The 20,567-nt window shown below is 32.4% G+C and overlaps 1 protein-coding gene across 2 annotated transcripts in view; it reads left to right on the plus strand.

Moving 5' to 3' along the window:
* The first annotated feature begins 3,417 nt into the window (after nucleotides 1-3,417).
* LOC110997161 overlaps nucleotides 3,418-20,567 on the plus strand; it is a 29,279-nt gene continuing 12,129 nt past the window's right edge. The window contains exons 1-4 of one of the 2 annotated variants that reach the window (XM_045628076.1): nucleotides 3,418-3,677; nucleotides 9,340-10,090; nucleotides 10,852-10,957; nucleotides 15,241-15,325. In XM_045628076.1, the coding sequence (XP_045484032.1) occupies nucleotides 9,403-10,090; nucleotides 10,852-10,957; nucleotides 15,241-15,325 (879 nt within the window). In that variant the 5' untranslated portion in view covers nucleotides 3,418-3,677; nucleotides 9,340-9,402. The remainder of the gene's footprint in view (nucleotides 3,678-9,339; nucleotides 10,091-10,851; nucleotides 10,958-15,240; nucleotides 15,326-20,567) is intronic. The other variant, XM_022265183.2, reaches the window with a different exon arrangement.

Below are 20,567 nucleotides of genomic sequence, written 5' to 3' on the forward strand. Positions count from 1 at the left end.
ATCTAAATATAAGCTATATAAAATAAAAAATATTAATCGCCAAATTTTTTCTTTCAAAAGTGCAGGTAGGTACAGGTAGTAATAACTTTTGACACGCTCGTTTAGACATAAATAAATGCTAAAAATGAATTTGATTGTTTGTAAAGGCTATAATTTATATTGAATTTTTACGATTTTTATAGACATACATAATATCTATGAGTGGATTTCTTAAATTTGTAAATAGGTTTCATTTCTTTTAAAGTGGAAGGCAATTTATTAAATGCTTGTACGCCTTGATGCATTGTTTCTATATTTGGGATTTATATTGAATCCGTAAAACATGCGATCGAGTAAATAACTTTGTTTATACTTTTATTAACCTTTGATTTTTCGAATTTTGCCGTCGTTCATGTTTTTAAATATGAATTTTTAGTCTAAAATACATGAACTTTTTGTGAAATATATCTTAATATATATATTTCTTGTGTGCGTGTGTATGTGACTGAACTCCTCCTAAACGACTGGACCGATTTAGACGAAATTTTTTGTGTGTGTTCAAGGGGATCTGGGAATGGTTTAGATTCACAATTTTGTCCGCTGGACAATGTTTTTTTAATTAATTTTCAATTTATTAGTTGTTGTTGATTTTGGAATGTTTTACATTGGATCCGACAGACGGCGCTACCATCGCAGTGTCAAAATTTAAATAATATTCGAATTTTAATTTTAGTCTGTCCCGAAATTTAAAAAAAGTTTTGTTATCATTGTGTTATATCGTGTGTGACCATGTGCTGGATCGTTAGATATTGTCATAACATTTGAATAATAATTTTCATCAAAATGGCTTATTAAAAATTGAAATTTTGAAATTAAAGACGTGTAGACAGGACAACGTCTGTCGGATCCGCTAGTTTCTTTATATATTTTTGTGAATTGGTAGTAAATTGTATTCCTTTTTATTCTATCTGTTTGAACTTGGCCATTCTTGGTCGATATCGCCCGCTGGGACCGGCTGTACTAGTAGTATGTAGTAGAATTGTTCTCTTCAATATCGATTCTCCTACAAACGCTTAACGTTGCTGCAACCCATTTTCTTATATAACTAAAGCTTATTTTTTTTTAATTTTTTTTTATTAAGAATTTTTTTTGTAAGTAAATTTAATTAAACTATATTTAGTCTATAGTGTGTGGATGTTTGATAAATAAATAATAGTTTATATAATGTGTCATTTTATTATTACTTCATTGGATTCGCGATTTACACAATTTATTTATATATAACAGCGAATTTGTTTCAAGTGATTTTCGATGATGATCGCTGTTTTGCTTGCGTTTTTTTCATAACAGAAATTTCTGGTATTTTTATTTTATCTCGTTACATAATATTATATTTTAAATGTATTTATTTTATGTTTACCTAAACTGTCATCCATTTTAGATAAAACAGTTTTGTAACACATACCGTTAGTACTATGATATGGTAAACTTTAATAAATTTCTCATCTTATGACGAAATTATGAAAATAAGTTTAGCAGTTTAAACGCGTATACAGACACTTAGGCATTATCAGTTGAGATTTGCGACTGTATTGTTGAGCAATTTGCCAATACGAGACAAGGTTACCGGCGCGCGGCGTCACATTGTAACGTACAGTGTCATTTCTTGGTAAGCGGTTAAATAATGGTTATTGATGATACATTACTTTAGATCAACGTTGTCTACCTACGTAAGATGACTTCCCTTCATACAAACAAAATAATGACGATGAATAATCAATATTAAAATTCTTTCTTTTTCTAACTTTTTGGGTCTAATCATACAGGTTTACTCACAATTGTCTTTCGTATGAGTCAGTGCGTATAAGTTTATCATTGCACAGCCGCGATTCAGTGACCTCGGAGTTGAGAATCACACATTTAACTACCAAGCTGGCACAGCGGATAGATAAGTTTAGTATCATCGTTTATTTGATACATAAAAGTGTACTTAGCCTGTACTCGTTCAATCATGTATGAGTGCAAAACTTTGTAAGTAACTTTAAGAATAAATTTTTGTTGGATCGTGTTGATGGATCATCTGTGTAATAGTTTTTTAAAAGAAAAATAGATTCTAGTAATATTTTATAACTGCGTGTTTCTTTGTGCATATGTCCAACAAATGTGAGCAAAATTAAATTGTATATGTATGATGGTAAACATAAAAGAGTGTTTGATACATCTAAAATTATTTGTAAGAAATAAAAAAAAATATATAAATTATTTAACAGTCTTTTATATTTCATTCTTTGTATTTTATATTTAAATAGTTTGAATTCAGTTCTAAGATAACTGAGGTGTTTTTGTAGTGAACTTTTGTTACATATTATTGTTAATTTTCAGAAAAAATGTTATTATTTTCAGAAGACCTAACAATTATTAAATATTAATCTGTATTCTGTTGTAATAAAATACGTAGCACATACCAGAGGCTTTTATTTTCCTCTTACCATTGAGCCTCTATAAGTGAAAGCGAGAATATAATTACATTGACATATAGGTACTATATCTTAAGGATATCCTTATTCGTATTCACACTCCGGTCGATTCAGAACCAGCTTTAGTCAGCTCATGAATGGGCTGGCTCATCTGAAATGGTTTTATTATTTAAGTGGCATACGGGATTTAAAATCTTTACATATTATAATTCCTTCATTAAGTGGATTATAGGGTTATAAAATATAAAATCATCACTGAGTAAACGAATTTAGATTGATTGACTCTTAAATCAAAATAAAAAGCAGTAATTTTTAATAAATCTTAATAAATTTTACCTAGCTCTTGCCTATACCATTGACATCGGGTAAGGAAAAAACCTTTTCATTAAATTTCTATGCAAGAGTAAATCCTGAAACACAGCTTTACAGCTTTAGAAGATATTATTTAATTTTATTATCGAATGTTAAACATATAATTAAATTGTGAGAAACTATTGCAATATATTATCAAAGGATTGTTTAATGCTAAAAAATTATTACTCTCTATTGCCCACAAAATTGGTACACAATTCGCGTCTTTTAAAATTCGAACGTGCTTAGACAACAAATTGAGATTATCTGCACTATACTCTTCCCTTTTCCTCACGGACATATAAAATGTGTTTCTCTCTTTCTCAAATTTCCCTTACGCGCCTGCGCGCCACTGCTTTTCCCAAAAGATCAGTCGAAGCTGCGTAGGTAATTTTTGAAACGAATTCGCATCACCACAGATTCAAAACATTAGTATTTAAGAGCTCGTATGTTGTTCTATAAATAGTGTTTTAGTATATTGCTAGCACCTTCCATTCACTAAATCAGAGGTGACAAGTGAATAAACATTTTTATTAAGCCAACCGACGCCAGTTATCTAATTTAGAATAATAGTTACGCAAGAGGGGAGGATCACTCTACGAAGCTCCGAGTTACAGACGACGGAGAGTCAGCCTCCGGAGCCCACGGAATAGCCCGGTTTTGCCATGTTCTTGTGAGAATATAATATCACATTTAATCGTAAAATTCAAATATTAATTAAAAATGTTTTATTTATTAGCTTGCGTAAATTCATTTTTGAAACATTTGTTATTTTCAAACAATGTCTGTATTTCGATCCGTGAGTGATTTGAATAATCAGTGGTTAGAACAATCTTTATGGAGGATTTTTCGATGATTATTATATGCAAGGTAATTTTTTTTTAGTGTTTCATTAATTATTATCATTTATTATGTTTAATGTGTGTTAAAATACTTTTTACATTATTGTATTTTTAAGCGTCGTAACAACGACTGGTTTTTCACTAATAAACATTAATTTGTAGTAGTAATTAATATAAATTAGATGTTAAATCAAAATTAGTTTATATTTAAAAAACAAACTAAAAAATTAAGACGTGATGATAATATCATTGTGGCAGTCTACAATCCTTTAGAAGCGCAAACAACAAATATAAATATTACTTAGCTAATACATTTTTAATGTCTTTATGTCACTTCGGTGTACGTCGTTCAAGTGCCGAGCGGTACTTTTGCCACATCCTACCATTATGTGGAACCAGCTTTCTATGGAGTAATTCCCTATTTTAAATGTTAGTGTATCAATTTTTCTTAGAAAAATACGGCCAAACCAGCGGTATTGTGCCACGTATAACCGCATGGTATAATGATATATAATAAAAAAATATAATTAAAAAAAAGTGTAAACCTAAACAAAAAAAAAAACAATTAAAAATGTTTAGTTGAGGTTTATAGAATGTTTATTAGACCGTATCATTCACCCCGAAGTCTAAATTAATAAAGGACTATACTATTTATCAATAAATACTACTTGCCTAAGTATAATACTATGTAGGTATATGAAAGGAATTATTACTTAATAAATATTTATTCATAACTTTGTGTTAACAAAGAACTCAATCAACCTAATAGATTCCCGTAGCAGTTGATCTACGAAATCTCTACGAACCGTAGCAGTAGCGTTAATTATTAAATTTCTTCGCTACCCAATGATTTTCCTCTTGGGTGATTTACCTTCAATAACAACGGAGCATGGACCGGACCAAAAATTATTTTATGTAAATGTCCAACAGTTTCTCGAATTTGGATATAATAAATAGGCGATATATAAACAACAGATAAGATGATAGGCCTTGTTATATTGTTTTAGGAATTTATTGTAACTGCTGTTTATACAGCTGAATAATATTCAAAAATTTACTTAGACTTCTAATAGAGATCTTTGTCATAGACGAAGTGATTCTAAGGAAATTTTTTGTACAATTAGCTGACGTCTATTCGGCTCAAACTTAACGAAACATGTCTACCCCATAACTCATTGCAGGGCTTTACGCAACTTGTGCCCTGTTAAAAAAAAAAATTGCCAACTTCAAGTAAACGTGCAAATGTAACTCCTTCCTCAAAGGCCGGCAACGCACCTACTGAATGTGTTAATGGGTTGCGATATAGAAGAAAAAGGTCTCTGTATGGGCGTTCCGTAGGTTCGTTGCCCTTCAATTATATAATTAGAAAAAAATTTCATTTACATAGTCTTTACATGTGTAAGTTTAATTACGTATAAATAACTGGTTTTTCAAACAAAGGTAAGGGACTTCAGCGAATAAACATGTGCCGTGGCGTGTACCTGCTTGAATTCTTAATGAAGGAGGGACGCTAAATAATTTGTTGACGCGTTCAAAGACTGAACAGTCGCTGGGGGAAATGTGTCATTGACCGTAGGCTAGGCTTTGATGCTACAAATTTTTTCTGACCCCGACTAAGATTATAAGCTGGCTAAGAATATATCCATCGCTTCTTATGATAACAAATTTGTAAATATAGAAGTTGGGACAGGTTTAAGCTATTTCTTCCAGGTTGTCAGGTAATTCGAATCGAATAATAAATAAGTAGTACAAGATTATAACAAATTTGTTATAAAAAATACATTTCTTTAACGAATATAAACATGATTAAATATATTATTAACAACCTCTTAATAAGAGCGGAAACAGTTAAGTGTTTATTCTAAGTAAGAATCTGCCACGTCTAGTGATATCTATATATAATAACTCATTTTATCGCCGTAAAGTTGGTGCTTTTAATAGTCACAAAGGTAGATATAATTAAGATTTTTAAAGGATGTTAGACAGTCGATTAAATGGAATTAGGTGGAATTGAAAACTTAGTCTTATTAATCTTTTATGATATATGGTACTTTTTGTCCCTGGACAAAGGTTTGCTATTATATTATATATATATATATATATATATATAACCTTTGTCAACACCAAATTACTATTAAAATATATTTATTTAAATATTTCTTATAGTAGTAACAATTATTATTATTTATCCATTTAACTTTCCACACAAATATTCCAAGACTTCTTTACTTACACTGTTAATTTTTACTCTTATTTTTTCAACTTTTTTATAATTTACCTTTTTTTAGCGTCTGAGTTGAAAACTAACAGTTTTGGTCTGCCAGAATGATCAGTGTTGTGGAACACGTCTTCTCAACAGCATAATGCTGAGCCAGGGCTTTTTAACATAATTTGTTGTTATTTTTTTTTTATAATTTGTATATATTCGTACGTACGTATTATGTGAGACAGAGTACGGGATTATATATTTTTATGCTGCATTTATTTCTAAGTAATTCTTGTGTTATACGTTTTATTTCTTCAAGTTTATAATTAGTTTCTTTTACAGAAACAACGAGCACGCTAATTAATTTCAAGTGCAAAATACATTTTCTTCAATATTGTGGTGCTCGTTTAACTTAGAACTTTTTTTTTACTATTTTTAATGCTGCTTACATCTTTCGTCTTTACTTACTTTCTTCTAACGTTGAAAAAAATATATACTATATTTAGATAAATAGTTCACGTATGTGTATTTAAACAAATCTCATTCACAATGTACGTTTTGTATAATATATAGTATAAAACTTGCGCTATTGTGTTTATGTTTAATATACCTTGAACCAAATGTTCGCCATTACGGTAGAATCGTGTCAACTGCCCCATAACGATCGTAATATCTAGGCTCCTGAGGGTTATATGCCTTCATCAATATCACAAATATTATATAAAAGATGCCAGTAATTTTGACGCTAGGATATAAACGTATTGTCCAAATTATTCGGCTGGATTATAAAGGTTATAATTGTCAGGGGAAAGTATTAGTATTAAAGGAAAGTATAGTTTATTATATATAAATAGAAAGTATCGCTGTCATAATTAATAGCTATTTGATAAAAAATAACAATGTTAATATGAGAGGTTGCAGTAATAAAAGTATTTCTTTTAACATATTTGTTTTTTTTGTATAAATTGCTATTGCACAAAAACACAATTAAACTATCTTAATCACATTATCAATTAAGATTGATTGGAATTGGGCCTCAGATTTCTGTATCTAATTCATAATAATTTGTTAATCTAATAGGCAAACCTACTTGACAATTAGATCAGCCTTCTGTGCCTAACGCACGCCTTCGACTTTTACTGATAATTTGATGTTATGTTGGTAACGTCTATGTGAAGTGATTCACCGCTGGACGCCCATTTTCAGTGACTACGTTGCCGGCCTTTGAGGGATGAGTACACTTTAACTTTGAATAGTTTGGTTAGTTGGTTATCGCCTCTCTATCAGGCTGCAAGCACCTATGCTTTTGACAATATTCAAACCAACGTGTAACAATGATTTCAAAGGTTTCGATTTTTATATATGTAGAATTCGAATTCTTAGGATTTTAATTAAATAAATCAAAAAGTTCGCATATAAAGATCCAAAAACGAACGGGCCTTTGAAATAATAAAGAAAATGAAAAGTTTTATTTTCCAAAAAGTTCTTCAGAAATCCTAAGCTCATGTAAACCTGCAATTTCTCTTATCTTTAAACTATCCTTCAGTTAACCTATCTATCGAAACCTATGGCCAATGTTTTCGACTGTTTCTCTGGAGAGGTGAAACTTTTTCACAAAATTAAAAATATAAAAATAATCTTTTTTGACTAGTTTTTTTATTTAGTCGGAGATAAGCCCTCTGTAAACGTACTCTATTTTCTACTGTATACACGAAACTCTTTGTTTGCTAAACTGAGACAACGCTTTCTATGTACACTATAAACATAATGTCTGACGAAACAAGAGCGAGTATCAATATTTCGCGTTGAACTATATCAGGCCAGTTCATTCAAGCTCCATCTAAGTACCTCAAAAACCTTTTTTGTCATTCGTGAAATCAGTTATCACTCGGCATTTCACGATATGATTATTGTTGTTGAATGTGTTAATCTTACAATTAAACCATTTGGTTTAATAATTAAAGAAACAACGAAGGCGGTACGTAACTTGAAACTTAATTATACAAAACAAATGAAAGATTTACTCAAAAAGGCTTAAAGCGATTTCATGCGAAAACAAACTAAATGCTTTGTAATTAAACTACTGACAGTGTTTAACGAGAATCACGACAAAAACGGAAAGCGATCAATTGACACTCAATACTAACTTCCGGTTTAGGTTTCACTATCCGATTTGTGTATATCTTTTATAAAATACTAAAAGTTTACATTATCTGTTACTTGATAAATGTTATTTAATTAATATCCTAATAAAACGCATAAATGTGGTTTAGGTAATCAATTTCTTTTTTATCTTTTTACCACCGGAAAGTCTAGATCTTGTTTGTTAAAAAATGAAACTCCCTCCCTGCGTCTGCTTTTCTGGATAAAAAACATCGTGGTGCTTTAATCACGCAAGCAAGAAAAAAATGAACATATTTTAGTGTCTTACCTTCCACCAGGCTAACACGTTACTAGTTAAAAAGTTACTATTACAACGTACAACCTGTCAAAAATGTCTGTCTTAGTCAAAAATGTAATATAAAATGCTATTTTGATCTTAAAAAAAATATCCAAAGCCTATCATGATGTATCGCTCGACAATAATGACAAAGTATTATTTCCGCGCTGACCGGATAACGCTGACAGCGCTTGTGAATCAATGATAGGGATTTGTTTCAGTGCTACAGCAATCAATAGTCAGCAACAAACATTTGTCTTGACGCTGTTTGCGCTTTTCAACGTCGATTTTGAGCAGGCTTTGACAATAGGTTTATTAATGCATGCGCGTAAATAGCGTTATTATCAATTATTATTCAAATCAAAATAATCCAAATTGAATATTATACAATTACTGTTAACAAGATGTTTTGTATATTATTCTAGGTTTACATGTTTAATAAATCAATTGACACGTTTTTGTATAGTTAATTAAGAGTAAGCAACAGTAATAAAACCTGAAAAGCCTTTGAGAACCAAAAACAGTATATTAAATAAACATATTAACAATTAAAACTATGTAAAATTCGGAGGCTATAAAACTGCTTGGAAAGTAAGTTGTATAGTTTGTTTTATGGATTAAGTTAATGAAAGAAATCTTGAACCAAACTAAAATAAAAGTAACAGAAAAAGTAAAAGAAAATCAGGAGTTTGCCGAGATCCGGAAACAGCTTTGAGTTTACTCAGAGCTTTCTAAAAGCAAGAGCCGTATAAATTATGTCAGAGACACAGAAAAGTGTAATTGTGTTTGAATAAACTGAATAGCTAAATTTTTCTATGTATTATGAAGGTTAAAAAGAGTAATAAAATTAGAAAAAATATCTTCTATTAAGTATGGTATATCGATACTATTAAGAAATTAATTTAAAAGCAACTTATGCTTTAGGCCATCAAAATATGTATTTTACTACTAAATTATAATACTATAATTAAGTAATAATTTTTAAAAGTTTATGTGTAATTGATAACTAGACACCAAATTATCAAATACTTTTTTTGTCCCCAGGTTTCCTTGACATTCTCGATGGCTTAAAAATGAAGACTACTGACTGCTACTAATGACCTCAAAATGACGAACGTCAAGTTAAAACTTCTTTTCTATCTTTTGAACTCTCTATTATCAGTTGATTTAGTGCACTCTCGGCCTTTCTCTGCTAATGTCACTGACTTTATTAATAACAACAGCACCTTTACGATACCAGTCGACTCTAACTCTGATACTCTTATTGTTGCCAACGGAGAAGACCCAGCCGATGAGACACCAGAAGAGACAAATAAAAGCTCTAATAAACAAATGGAAGCAATTGTCAATGCAGAACAGGATAGGGATGAAGCTCTCTCGGAAAAGGTGATTAAGGATCAAGTGAGCATTTTAGAAATGACCAAAAATGAGGCAGAGGCATTCGAAAAACAATTAAACACGTCAAGTCCTCTACTGGAGTCAATGATCGATTCGGAATCCGATAGAGAAGAAACTTTGACGGACATTTTATTCAGGCCTGAATCGGAGTTCGTTGAGGGTCCCAGATTCGAATTCTTGATCGCTCGGCTCAATGAGACTGATGGTAATAGGACTGCTGTGTTCAGTGATAACAATTTAGATAGAGTTGATAAGAACTCTAGTGATGTACTCAAAAGGGTTGACTATGTGGAATTAGTGGAAGTAGAGAAGCCGAATATAAGTGAAAATAAGAGTGCTTATAGCTTTGGTAATATCACAGGACATGATGTGGACAACGATCTTGCGCCAGACACGAGTGAGTACTTATTGTTGCAGCGATTTGGTATGAAATTTTATCACAATGAACAAAGTGCTCAAATTATTTAACTCAAACAAGCAATGCACCAGTTTTAAGGAAAACTCTTTTCATAACACTTTTCTCAGTCGTATTTACGAAAATATTTACTCTTCCTATTTCCGTCTGACCCGGTATAATTTAGCTGAGTCGGGAGTAATTATAGGACCTATTTTTATTCGATGCTCGTTCGTTTCGCTCGAGCCATCTCATTGACACTTCAATTTAATGGAAATTGCACATTATGTGGGATAAATTATCCGTGGTAGATTCTCATTAGATCCTGGCTGGGAGAATAATTACAGATAATTACGGGGTTGTTATTAAAGCGTCTGGTCTTCAATAAAATTGAAGCCATTATTCTTGAGATGGGTAAAGTAACTTTGCTGTTTTCCAGGGATCCTTAATAATTAGTGAAAATATGGATTTTATGTTTGCCTGATCGTAATATGGTTAGATATTGTGTTTGAGACAATCATCAAGAGGGTATTAATTAAAAAAAAAATGTATAACTCCACTATAGTTCATATATAGTCAGAAACCTTTAAATGAAAAAATCCATTTTATTCAAGACTTATTATTTTCATATATTTGTACATTATTTTTACCTTACTTAATATGTATTGAGAATAGTTTTATATACTTTCATTTGTTTCATTACAATAATACATCACAATCCTGTCCAAATCTGGTCTGGTACCCTGGCATGTGACCTGTCGCAGTTCTGTCAATGTTCTCAGGTTACTCCGATGTGCAGACTTTATTCATGGCTTGCTTCGGAACATTGTTGCCGCTGCTGGCAGCACTCTTCATAACATTACTTGTACGGTAAGCAAAAAAAAAGGTTATATATGAAAATAGCATTCTGTGCCAATTACTTTTTAAGAATAAAACGATTATTCACTTGGTGAGTATCTCCATAACAAGTGAGTTTTGTGACAAGATACCAGAGAATATTTTATGTGAGGGCCGGTCGGTTCTACGATTTAGCGACGTGATTTATGCCGAGTTATGAGCATGTCCTTTGAGACTAATATCCCCAGAAGGCTAGGAGAGTTTATAGCATAGATATAAGGCAAACTTAATCCCGGAATCTGATTGAACTAGAGACGTATTCGTACTGTATCTACTAAGACACTTTATAGTCATACTAATTTTAAAATAAATCCAATCGTTTTAATTATTTTTATAAGATAATAATGCGTCCATTACAAACATTTCTTTTGATTCTATAGTTTTATAAGGTATGTTAAAGAAGAATGAATTGAATCATTCTTCTGTGCCAGACACAAGCCGCTGAACACGGCAGTATGAACAAGAATTTGGACACATTGAAAGAAAATCCCATTTCAGCACAGGGATTCAAATGCACGGCGTCTATTTACACGATAGGATCTATATGAATGTGTATCGCTTAAAAATATAGGTCAACTCAACAAACGTAGTACTTTTGTTAAGTAAACACTACATAATGGTACTTTTACTACATCTATGTCAAACATTACATTGATAATAATGTTATTATAACTTCACTGAAGTATAGGGTTGCCACTAATAAACTCTTTGTGTGTACTACTATTAAAAAAAAATTAAATGAAAGGAATTATGTAAATATTATGCATGCCTGATTGTACAACATCTCGTGATCTTACACACTCAATGTGCGGTTGATCTGAGTTTCTAATAATAATTATAATAACCCTTTATTTCACATCCAGATTTCTATCCCATTTTTTTATAGAACAGGTGTCAAACGGGTAGGAGCCGCATCTGATGGTAAGTGATGCCGCCGTCCATTGGCACTCTCAAAGCCAGAGGGCTCGCGTGTGCGCTGACGGCGTTTAAGAATTGGTACGCTCTCTCCTTGAAGGACCCAAAGTATAATTATTTCGGAAATACTACATTGAGCAGCTGACTCCACATAGTGCTGGTGTACGGCAATTGCTATAAAAAATGCTCAGTTGTGAAATGATGGACGTGGAGATAATACGGGTGGAATTTCGTATTCTGTCTCGACGTCCGATGAAACTTAGCAGGAAAACCAAAAAAGCTTTTTTGGCAAAGGCCTCCTCCTAATCCCGCCAGAGAAAAACTCTGCACTACGCCACTCTCTGCCATATACCTTAATTTGGTATATCTAATTTTTATTAATCATTAATAAATTATATTAATCATTAATAAAAGATATTGTAGTGTATGGGATGTATTGAATTATAGAATATTTCGATAGATCTTTAGATGTCAGTTAAATTGCTATCGATTTCCAAAAAAGGAAGGCCGATACAGAAATTAAGTATGATCTGCAAGCTTGCTATAAACAGTTTGCGTTGCTATATTTCGTGGCAACCCTAGCAGCCAAGCGGCATATTATACAATGAAACTTGACTCTGCGTTATTTTCCCAACATTAAAACGTTGAATTGTCGGGAAATAAATGCAAAAATACGAGAGGTTTCAGCTCACGTCGTTATTGGAGCAGGGTAGTTCAAATTGTTATATTTTAAGTTCGAGTTTGGAGGCCAACGCTAAACCAGTTTTGCTATTACTTTAGCTTGTTTACGTTAGCGGTTTGTTTGCAGTTAATAATTTCGTTAAATTAAACTTCTTAGTCAATAAATAGATATATAAATAAATACTATGCACTTGATCATATAACATTAAAACAAGACGTTTTTCATGGTTACGTCAGAATCTATCAAAATTTAAATCTGTTTCGGTAATACTTGTAAGCGTAACACATCGTTGATATCACATTACTTAGGTATATCTTAATATATATATAAATAAGGCATCACGTTACATACTTAACGATTTCTTTAAAATTTACACACCGTGTACAGTTTGATCTAACTTGTAAGGTAGGATAGCTTACATATATATATATGTACGAGTGTGTGTCACTGAACTCCTCTTAAACGGCTTGACCGATTAGAATGTTTGTGTATGCGTAGATGGTTTAGATCAGGCCGGCAGTCGGTATTCTCATACTTTGTTAAATATCACAATCACTTGAATATTCATGAACGACAACGTGAGTTGGGTCCGCTAGTACATATATATTGAATAATCGATCAGTAGCAATATTATGCTTCCAAAATACCGCTGTACCGTAAATTGTGCATTTTGTTACAAATAATAAGTCTAAAATATTTATTCTCATACATTGTAGCCTTAAGGACAGAAGTAGACATCAAAGGAATCTAATATAATTCAATTCCCAGGGTTACATTCATTTACTTTGGCATCAAATTGAATCTCTCACGGAAACATACACTGTATTATTATGAAAACTTGTATTGAGTATAAAATAAAACCTAGTACATATATTCTATTTTATTAGAAATAAATTTGTTTAAAGCTCAAACGAGGGATTTTTTTTAAATCGAAATATTAATTTGTTTAACGCAATGTAAGAGCAGTGTTGGCCTAGTGGCATACGACTCTCATCCCTGTGGTCATAGGATCGATCCCCGGCGGTGTCTCTGAACGGTGAAGAAAGGCATCGTGAGAAAACAGAATTTAAAAGGTAAAAATGTTAGGTTCTTGGCCTCAAATTTCTGTAACGCTACTGATTTATTTAAAGTTATTAAAAATGTATATTGAATATAGCAACTAATACACAATATTCTATGCATTAAATTTTTTCAACACTTTCAATTCTTTCAACACAATATTGTACAATTAGTACACACTAAAAGACAAGATATTTTTATATAAAACGATCTCTAAATATCGAAGACAATTTAATAATGGAATTCATTTGAACACAAAAACATTCGACATCCCCTTTTTATCTAGAGCAAATTTCCCAATGATTTAAATTGGTAACTTAAAACATGTTAAAACATTAACTTAACGCAGTTGCGTGTCCATGGGCGGCGGTATTACTTAACATCAGATGAGCCTCCTACCCGTTTAACCCCTATTCTATAAAAAAAAATGTTGACAAGCACCAGAAGGTTCTTGGCATCTACTAAATTTCTATTCGAACGCAACTGAGTAAAGTGTCTGTGTTAGAAAACTTTGAATATTTAAAACAGTCGCTTAAATTCAACAAGTGATTGTAAAACCACTCGTTATGAACCCTTGGCACAATATTTAGACAGCGTCGTTAAGCGTGTAAAGTTAATCTCATTCGATGGCCCCTGGCACTCGGCCAAGTCCTACTGAGCGAATGATCCGATCATTTCCGGTGTACAGATGAATTTACGGCCGGGCCGTTTGATCTATGATATTGGAAAATGCAAAAATATCAGGAAACCATTAGATAAACTAATGATTTACTTATATGTAGCACATTCCAACTTGGTTAGCAAAGCGCCACTCACGCGAGCGATACAGATAATAAACAAAATTTCTATTGAGGTAGACCTATTTGTTTGTACACTGGCTGAGTTCACAAGAGTTGCTTGCTATATTGTTAGTTATATTTAGTCATATAAGTATAATGTTTAATGTTTTTTATGTATGATAATTGGTGTGGGTTTTATTTTCGCGTTCTATCGAATTAGTAGTAATTGTTAAGGTAGAATAATGTAATGGAAAAATAAATTAATAAATAAAAGTTGTGTTAAAATGGCACATCCTGCGCTTTTAAATCTCTCAGATATTAATTAGGCACCTAGGCAGCCCGTATAAAATGGCCACATCTTATTAATGAAGAGGAAAGGAAGACATGTGTAATAGTGGATTGTGACTGTATGACTTCAAGCAGTTCATAGTCTCACGGCACGTACACCAGTATAATGCTAAATGATATTACAATATGCTCAAACTTTTTTTCTCAATTATATCCTTCCTATATCAGCCACTTGGCTTTTATCAGAATTTATGATATGATTTGGAGGCAATTAGGAAATGCAAATTCAATAATTTGTTTTCCGTCCGTAACTCGTAAACTATCAAAGCCGCAAGTTTCGCCCTTTTCAGCCGAAACGCGCAGTCTGCCGATTCCAAGAGACCCGAATCTACAGAGTTGGCTAAAGTCAAACAGACAGTTAAATATATATGTAAAGATCGCTGTGTTATGTTATACTCGTCTTAATTTAACGGTACAAATGTAATGGCTCCCTCTTATGTACAACATTTATTCTAGGAAAATTAAATTTTCAGATGTATGTGCAGGCGGTGGTGTGCGAAGAAACCAGTGCCGTCTTCAGCTTCGGTGACGAGTAGCAAACCAGACAGCAATGAACAGGTAAATAGATTTTGTGTTCTTATAATTTGAATCAAATATGAATATTGAACTTATCATAATTATAGGTGAAGCAATCTATGTTGTTTTATTTACTCACAGTAAATTTTGTTGTGATAATAATGTTTTTAAATTAAATTAGAGCAGTGTTGGCCCAGTGGCTACAACGTGCAACTCTCATACCTGAGGTCGTAGGTTCGATCCCCGGCTGTGCACCAATGGACTTTCTTTCTATGTGCGCATTTTTTACATTTGCTCGAACGGTGAAGGAAAACATCGTGAGGAAACTCCGCAATCTCTTAGACCCAAAAAGTCGATAGCGTGTATCAGGCACTGGAGGCTGATCACCAACTTGCCTATTAGATTTAAAAAATGATCATGATACAGATTCAGAAATCTGAGGCCCAAGACCTAAAGAGGTTGTAGCGCCACTTTTTTTTTATGTTTTTTAATTATTTTTTATTTAAATGAAAATGCAAAAAAACCGTACACATTTTGCTCTTTTACATTTTTTTACATATAATTTTGAATAGTAGACCTTTACTTTTTATAAAAACCCAATTTGAGATCTAGGTAGATCCAATACGTTATTACTATATACCTATATATTCAACGTTAAAGAATTTATAAATTGTATGCCCAAATGTATAATTATTGTATAATTATTTCGTGATATAATTACCCATTATCACTGTGCAATCAAACATCACGATCCAACCTCATTGGTGGTTGAACAAATTTTGATTAATCGAACAAATTTCGAATTGTTTGTAACTTCACAATAATGAAATGAAAAACTATTTACAAACTACACTACTCGGTACGTCATGAAACGAATATTAGTAGCGAAAATTAATTCCTTTAAAACTTACACACATGTATATTGTGCACGTAAACCTAATAACACAATATCTGAATGTATTCATTAACGTAAGTCCTACACGTCCCACTTTCAATTAATATTTGGGTATCGCACCTTGTCCCCTGACATTAATAAATCTAAGTGTCATGTTCAGCCCCCGCGTGAATAAGTAATAATAACGAGAATGCTCGTGTTTGTTTCCATAAAATTTATTTACATTCTAAAAGGATTTTCTGCTCGGAAATGCAGCGCCTGTAATTTCTGTATAGGTGTCATTGCTCATTAATTTTTACTAGGCGATCAATATTGTAAGTCCATCTGGACTCCTTTTTTAACTATATTTACTGCAACAAACCGTTCGAATGCAGCACGCATATGGATATACACATACAACCAGACTATCATTGTTCTTTAACATTCAATATAAAAATAAACAATATATCGTAATATAAAAATGTGAAGCAAACAGAATTCTAAAATGCACTTGAAATTGCGAATTTGAGAGAAGAAAGTTAAATGCCGTGAAATTGAAGGCAGCGTTTTCCAAGAGATTTTAAAAGCTTGCTTCAGTCTCTAATCGCGTTTGTAGAGTCTTACCGATTGGAATGGATACTCCAGTTTAACTCAGTTTTTCTCAACATCGAATATCTTTTAATACACTTAAGCTGGAGTTTCAAAGTTTTTATATATTTCATTACAAATACTCTGAGAAATAATTTTTTTTGATACATTTGAAACATTTGATAGGGTATACAATTGAACGCCCCACCTAAGTAAGTAAGCAAGCTCTCTGTAATGGTGAACCAAATGGCAATTCTTGCATTATTATTGCTATGTTGAATCGAACCCGTATAACTACGTATCGTTTTGCCAACTCTACCAATAACGTCTACCAATGGCACCAAATGGCAGGTAGCCGGAAGACTCTGGAGTTGACTCCAAGCCGCAGATTTCCTTATTGGAACATAATAAAAATAACTAAATCAGTGGCACTACAATGTTTTTAGATTTGTGCCCAAGATTTCTATATCTATTTTATGATCATTTGTCAATCTAATATGCAAGTATGTGATTCTGTGGTTGACACACGCCGTCGAGTTTTTGTGTCTAAGACGAGCCAGTTTTCACACGATGTTTTCCGGCACCACTGCGGCATTGGGGCATAATACTTATGTTAACAAAAAGAAGGCAAAAATTCAAACAGATTTTATCAAAATTGATGCCCTTCATGATGTCCGCAACTAAAGATCAAATTGATAAAGCAATTGCAATACCTAATACCAAGAAACCGTCATTACTTGGCCGAAACTGCATTTTTGTAAGCTCTTTAGACAATATCTATCTCACTTTTACTGTGTGTGCGAGAGGGACGGGGAAGTGCGCTTGACCTATGCGCCTGCGACCGATTTTGGCGGTTCTTTGTGTGTGATCGTTAACCTACGTACGGTGGGCAAAATATATCGAGACTTACGACGCCGGTATTTTGATGTCCTAACGAAATTAAATAGTCCTCACAAAGAGACTCACTTTTAAAACTAACTTAGATTAAACTATTATAAAGTTGTGGTAATATATTAAATACGCACATATGTACGTACACACCGTAGTTGAAGGATAACAGTCTATTAAAATCCTTTAGAATACTTTAATTCTCGTTCGAAAGTAACTTCACGATTAAATTATTAATTAAATTTTGAATAAAGTTATAATTTTCATTAAGAAGTTAAAAAAGGTTTTCTAATTTTTAAATAACTATACTAATATTTTGCTGTTTATTGATACAAAAATTTCATATCTGACGGTGAATTATAAATCATTTTAATAGGCAGAATCATCGATTTATATTACAATTATATTTTTTTTATTAGACAAAGCATACAAATAAAACTAATCTCATAATGTACTGCGGCATTGTCTGTTTCGTAATACTAATATCTGAATTAAATTAAAATACAAAACTTAAGTCTAAATTTTAAATTGAGTTGACTTGAGTGAGTTGGCATTAACGTAGTTATACCAAAACTGCGAAGTTTTAATTAACGTTCGCCCGAGGGTAGATCAATAAATGGCACTTAATTTGTGTAATTAGGTCGAGTTGAGGATAGTCTTAGACTATTATATCATAAATAATTATACGTGTTTTATCTCGGCTCCATTCATTCAATTGACAGTTTTCTGATCTGATAAATAGGCAGTAAAATAAAATTGATACTACTGTATCAATTAAAGCAAGTAGTATAAAGCGGAAATTCAAACCCACATGGAGTACTGTTCTCACTTCTGGACGAAAGGTTCCCAGTACCAGCTCCTTCCACTTGATCGTATTAAATAGAGCGATTGGAATCGTCATCGACCAGTCACTTTCCGAGTGGCTTGATCCCTTGGCGTTGCGTAGAGGTTAGGTGTCTTTCTGCCACTTCTGCAATACTTAACAAGCAGAGTATTCAGATGATTTGTTAGGATTAATGCTGCAGTAGATTCAGAATCGAACGTCGCTACAGAATACGAAATTCCACCTGCGTTATCTCGACGTACATTGTTTCATAGCTGAGCATCTTTACGTGTCTGCATTCACACAAGTATTTTAGAAACAATTCAACTAAGAATCCTATTTCATACGAGCTTATTCTTTTTCTTCTTCGTACTAAGTGCGTACTATTTCTCAAATGGCGGGCCACAAAATTAGGAGCCTTCTAGTAATGTGAGTATCCATGGTGGTATTACTTAACATCGGATGAACCTACCTTTTACTTTTTTGTAATTATTTATTAACATTTAGTTAAGGAAATTCATCTTTTCAAATTCATCTCAAAACCTGTGCTGCTATGATTTTAATATTTTTCAAGACTGTTACGTATCATGTATATTAATGCAATAATTATGGGTAAAACGAAAAAATATAATAAATAATCCCATACCGCAAACCTATTATCAGGACTGTACACCCGAAATCTATATGTACAGTGTTCCTATCCTCTAGTACTTACGAATAATGACCGGCTTCACACACACTAACATCACATACAATACATACGTACAACATTTTTATACATTAGTGCATTAATATTCGTCTGAATGGTGTCAGTGCAACGTTTATCACAAAACGTTTTTTCACTATTTATGTCGTTCCTTTCTTTATGCGCCATCGATATAGCATCGATATCGTTCCAGCTTTTGATTATCGTATAACAAACAATAAATGATATTTTCATTAAATTAAAATAAAAAAATAAGCTTGTTTATTTGCAATATTTATAATTGTTAATACTATAATATACAACTAAGATTTAGATAATTTTTTTCGAAATATGGGCTCAGCTCAGGTGACGTTAGGTGATACAGCCGCCCATGGACACTCACATTGCCAGGCTTTCGAGTGAGTTGCCGGCCTTTTAAGAATTTGTGCACTCTTTTCTTGAAGGACTCTGAGCTCATAGGTTCGGAAATACTTTAGCTATAGGTAAAGACCTCCTCGAGTGACAATAAAACTCTTCAAATTAAATGAAGAATTTCTTTATTAATACCGTTCACCACTTTTCACTTTCATAATGTTTTCTAATAAAATTAAATATCAAAGACAAGCGGTGTAATTGCTTTTTGTTTAATCCTTCTTTCTTAAGCAATACAAATATTTGAGTATTTTGCTTCTGAGAAAAATATTAACAAAAATTAAGAGGATTACGTTTTTAATTACTTCCGGTTCTTTGATAAATAAGTATCACTCTTTAAAAATATTCATTCCTTATTCCTATTTAAAACAAGAGAAAATATGAAATTCCACCCGTATCACCTCGATGTCCATTGTTCCGAAACTAAATGTTTTAAGGAAGTTTTTTCAGCCCAACACCACTGTGCGGGCTAAGAAAACAGTGTACCAATTATTAAAAGGCTAATCGGTATCCCTCAACATCAGATGAGCAGGTATTATATAAATTTTTTTGTCAAAACAAGAAAAGGTATTAATCAAATTCCCACTATAATGATAGAAGACAGCCAAAAATAGTTTTAACGTGATTAATAAAATTGAGTGCACAATATTCAGTCGAGCGTGCCGTAGCCAAAGTTATTGCCAAAATTTCCCTTCGTTAGCGGCGCGGGCGCAGGCGATGGGCTGTGTGCGTGCAAGCCGGTTTGGAAAGTGCTTTAGGTACTTATACATTTAGGGTGCTGCTATTTATGGATAGGGCTTAAGTTGCGACACGATATCAATTATATATTGTACACGAAACTTGAATCTAAAGAATAAAGAATACCAAGAGTCAAACCAATTATTAAAAGTATGTTTTATATGACTTTAAGATATTTTTAACACTTCACTAAACCACCTTTTAAATCTGTATTTTTTATTGTATCTCTCCGACGCTAGAATATATTTTGTTGGTT

Source organism: Pieris rapae, chromosome 4 (assembly GCF_905147795.1).
Source record: "Pieris rapae chromosome 4, ilPieRapa1.1, whole genome shotgun sequence".
Taxonomy (NCBI): domain Eukaryota; kingdom Metazoa; phylum Arthropoda; class Insecta; order Lepidoptera; family Pieridae; genus Pieris; species Pieris rapae.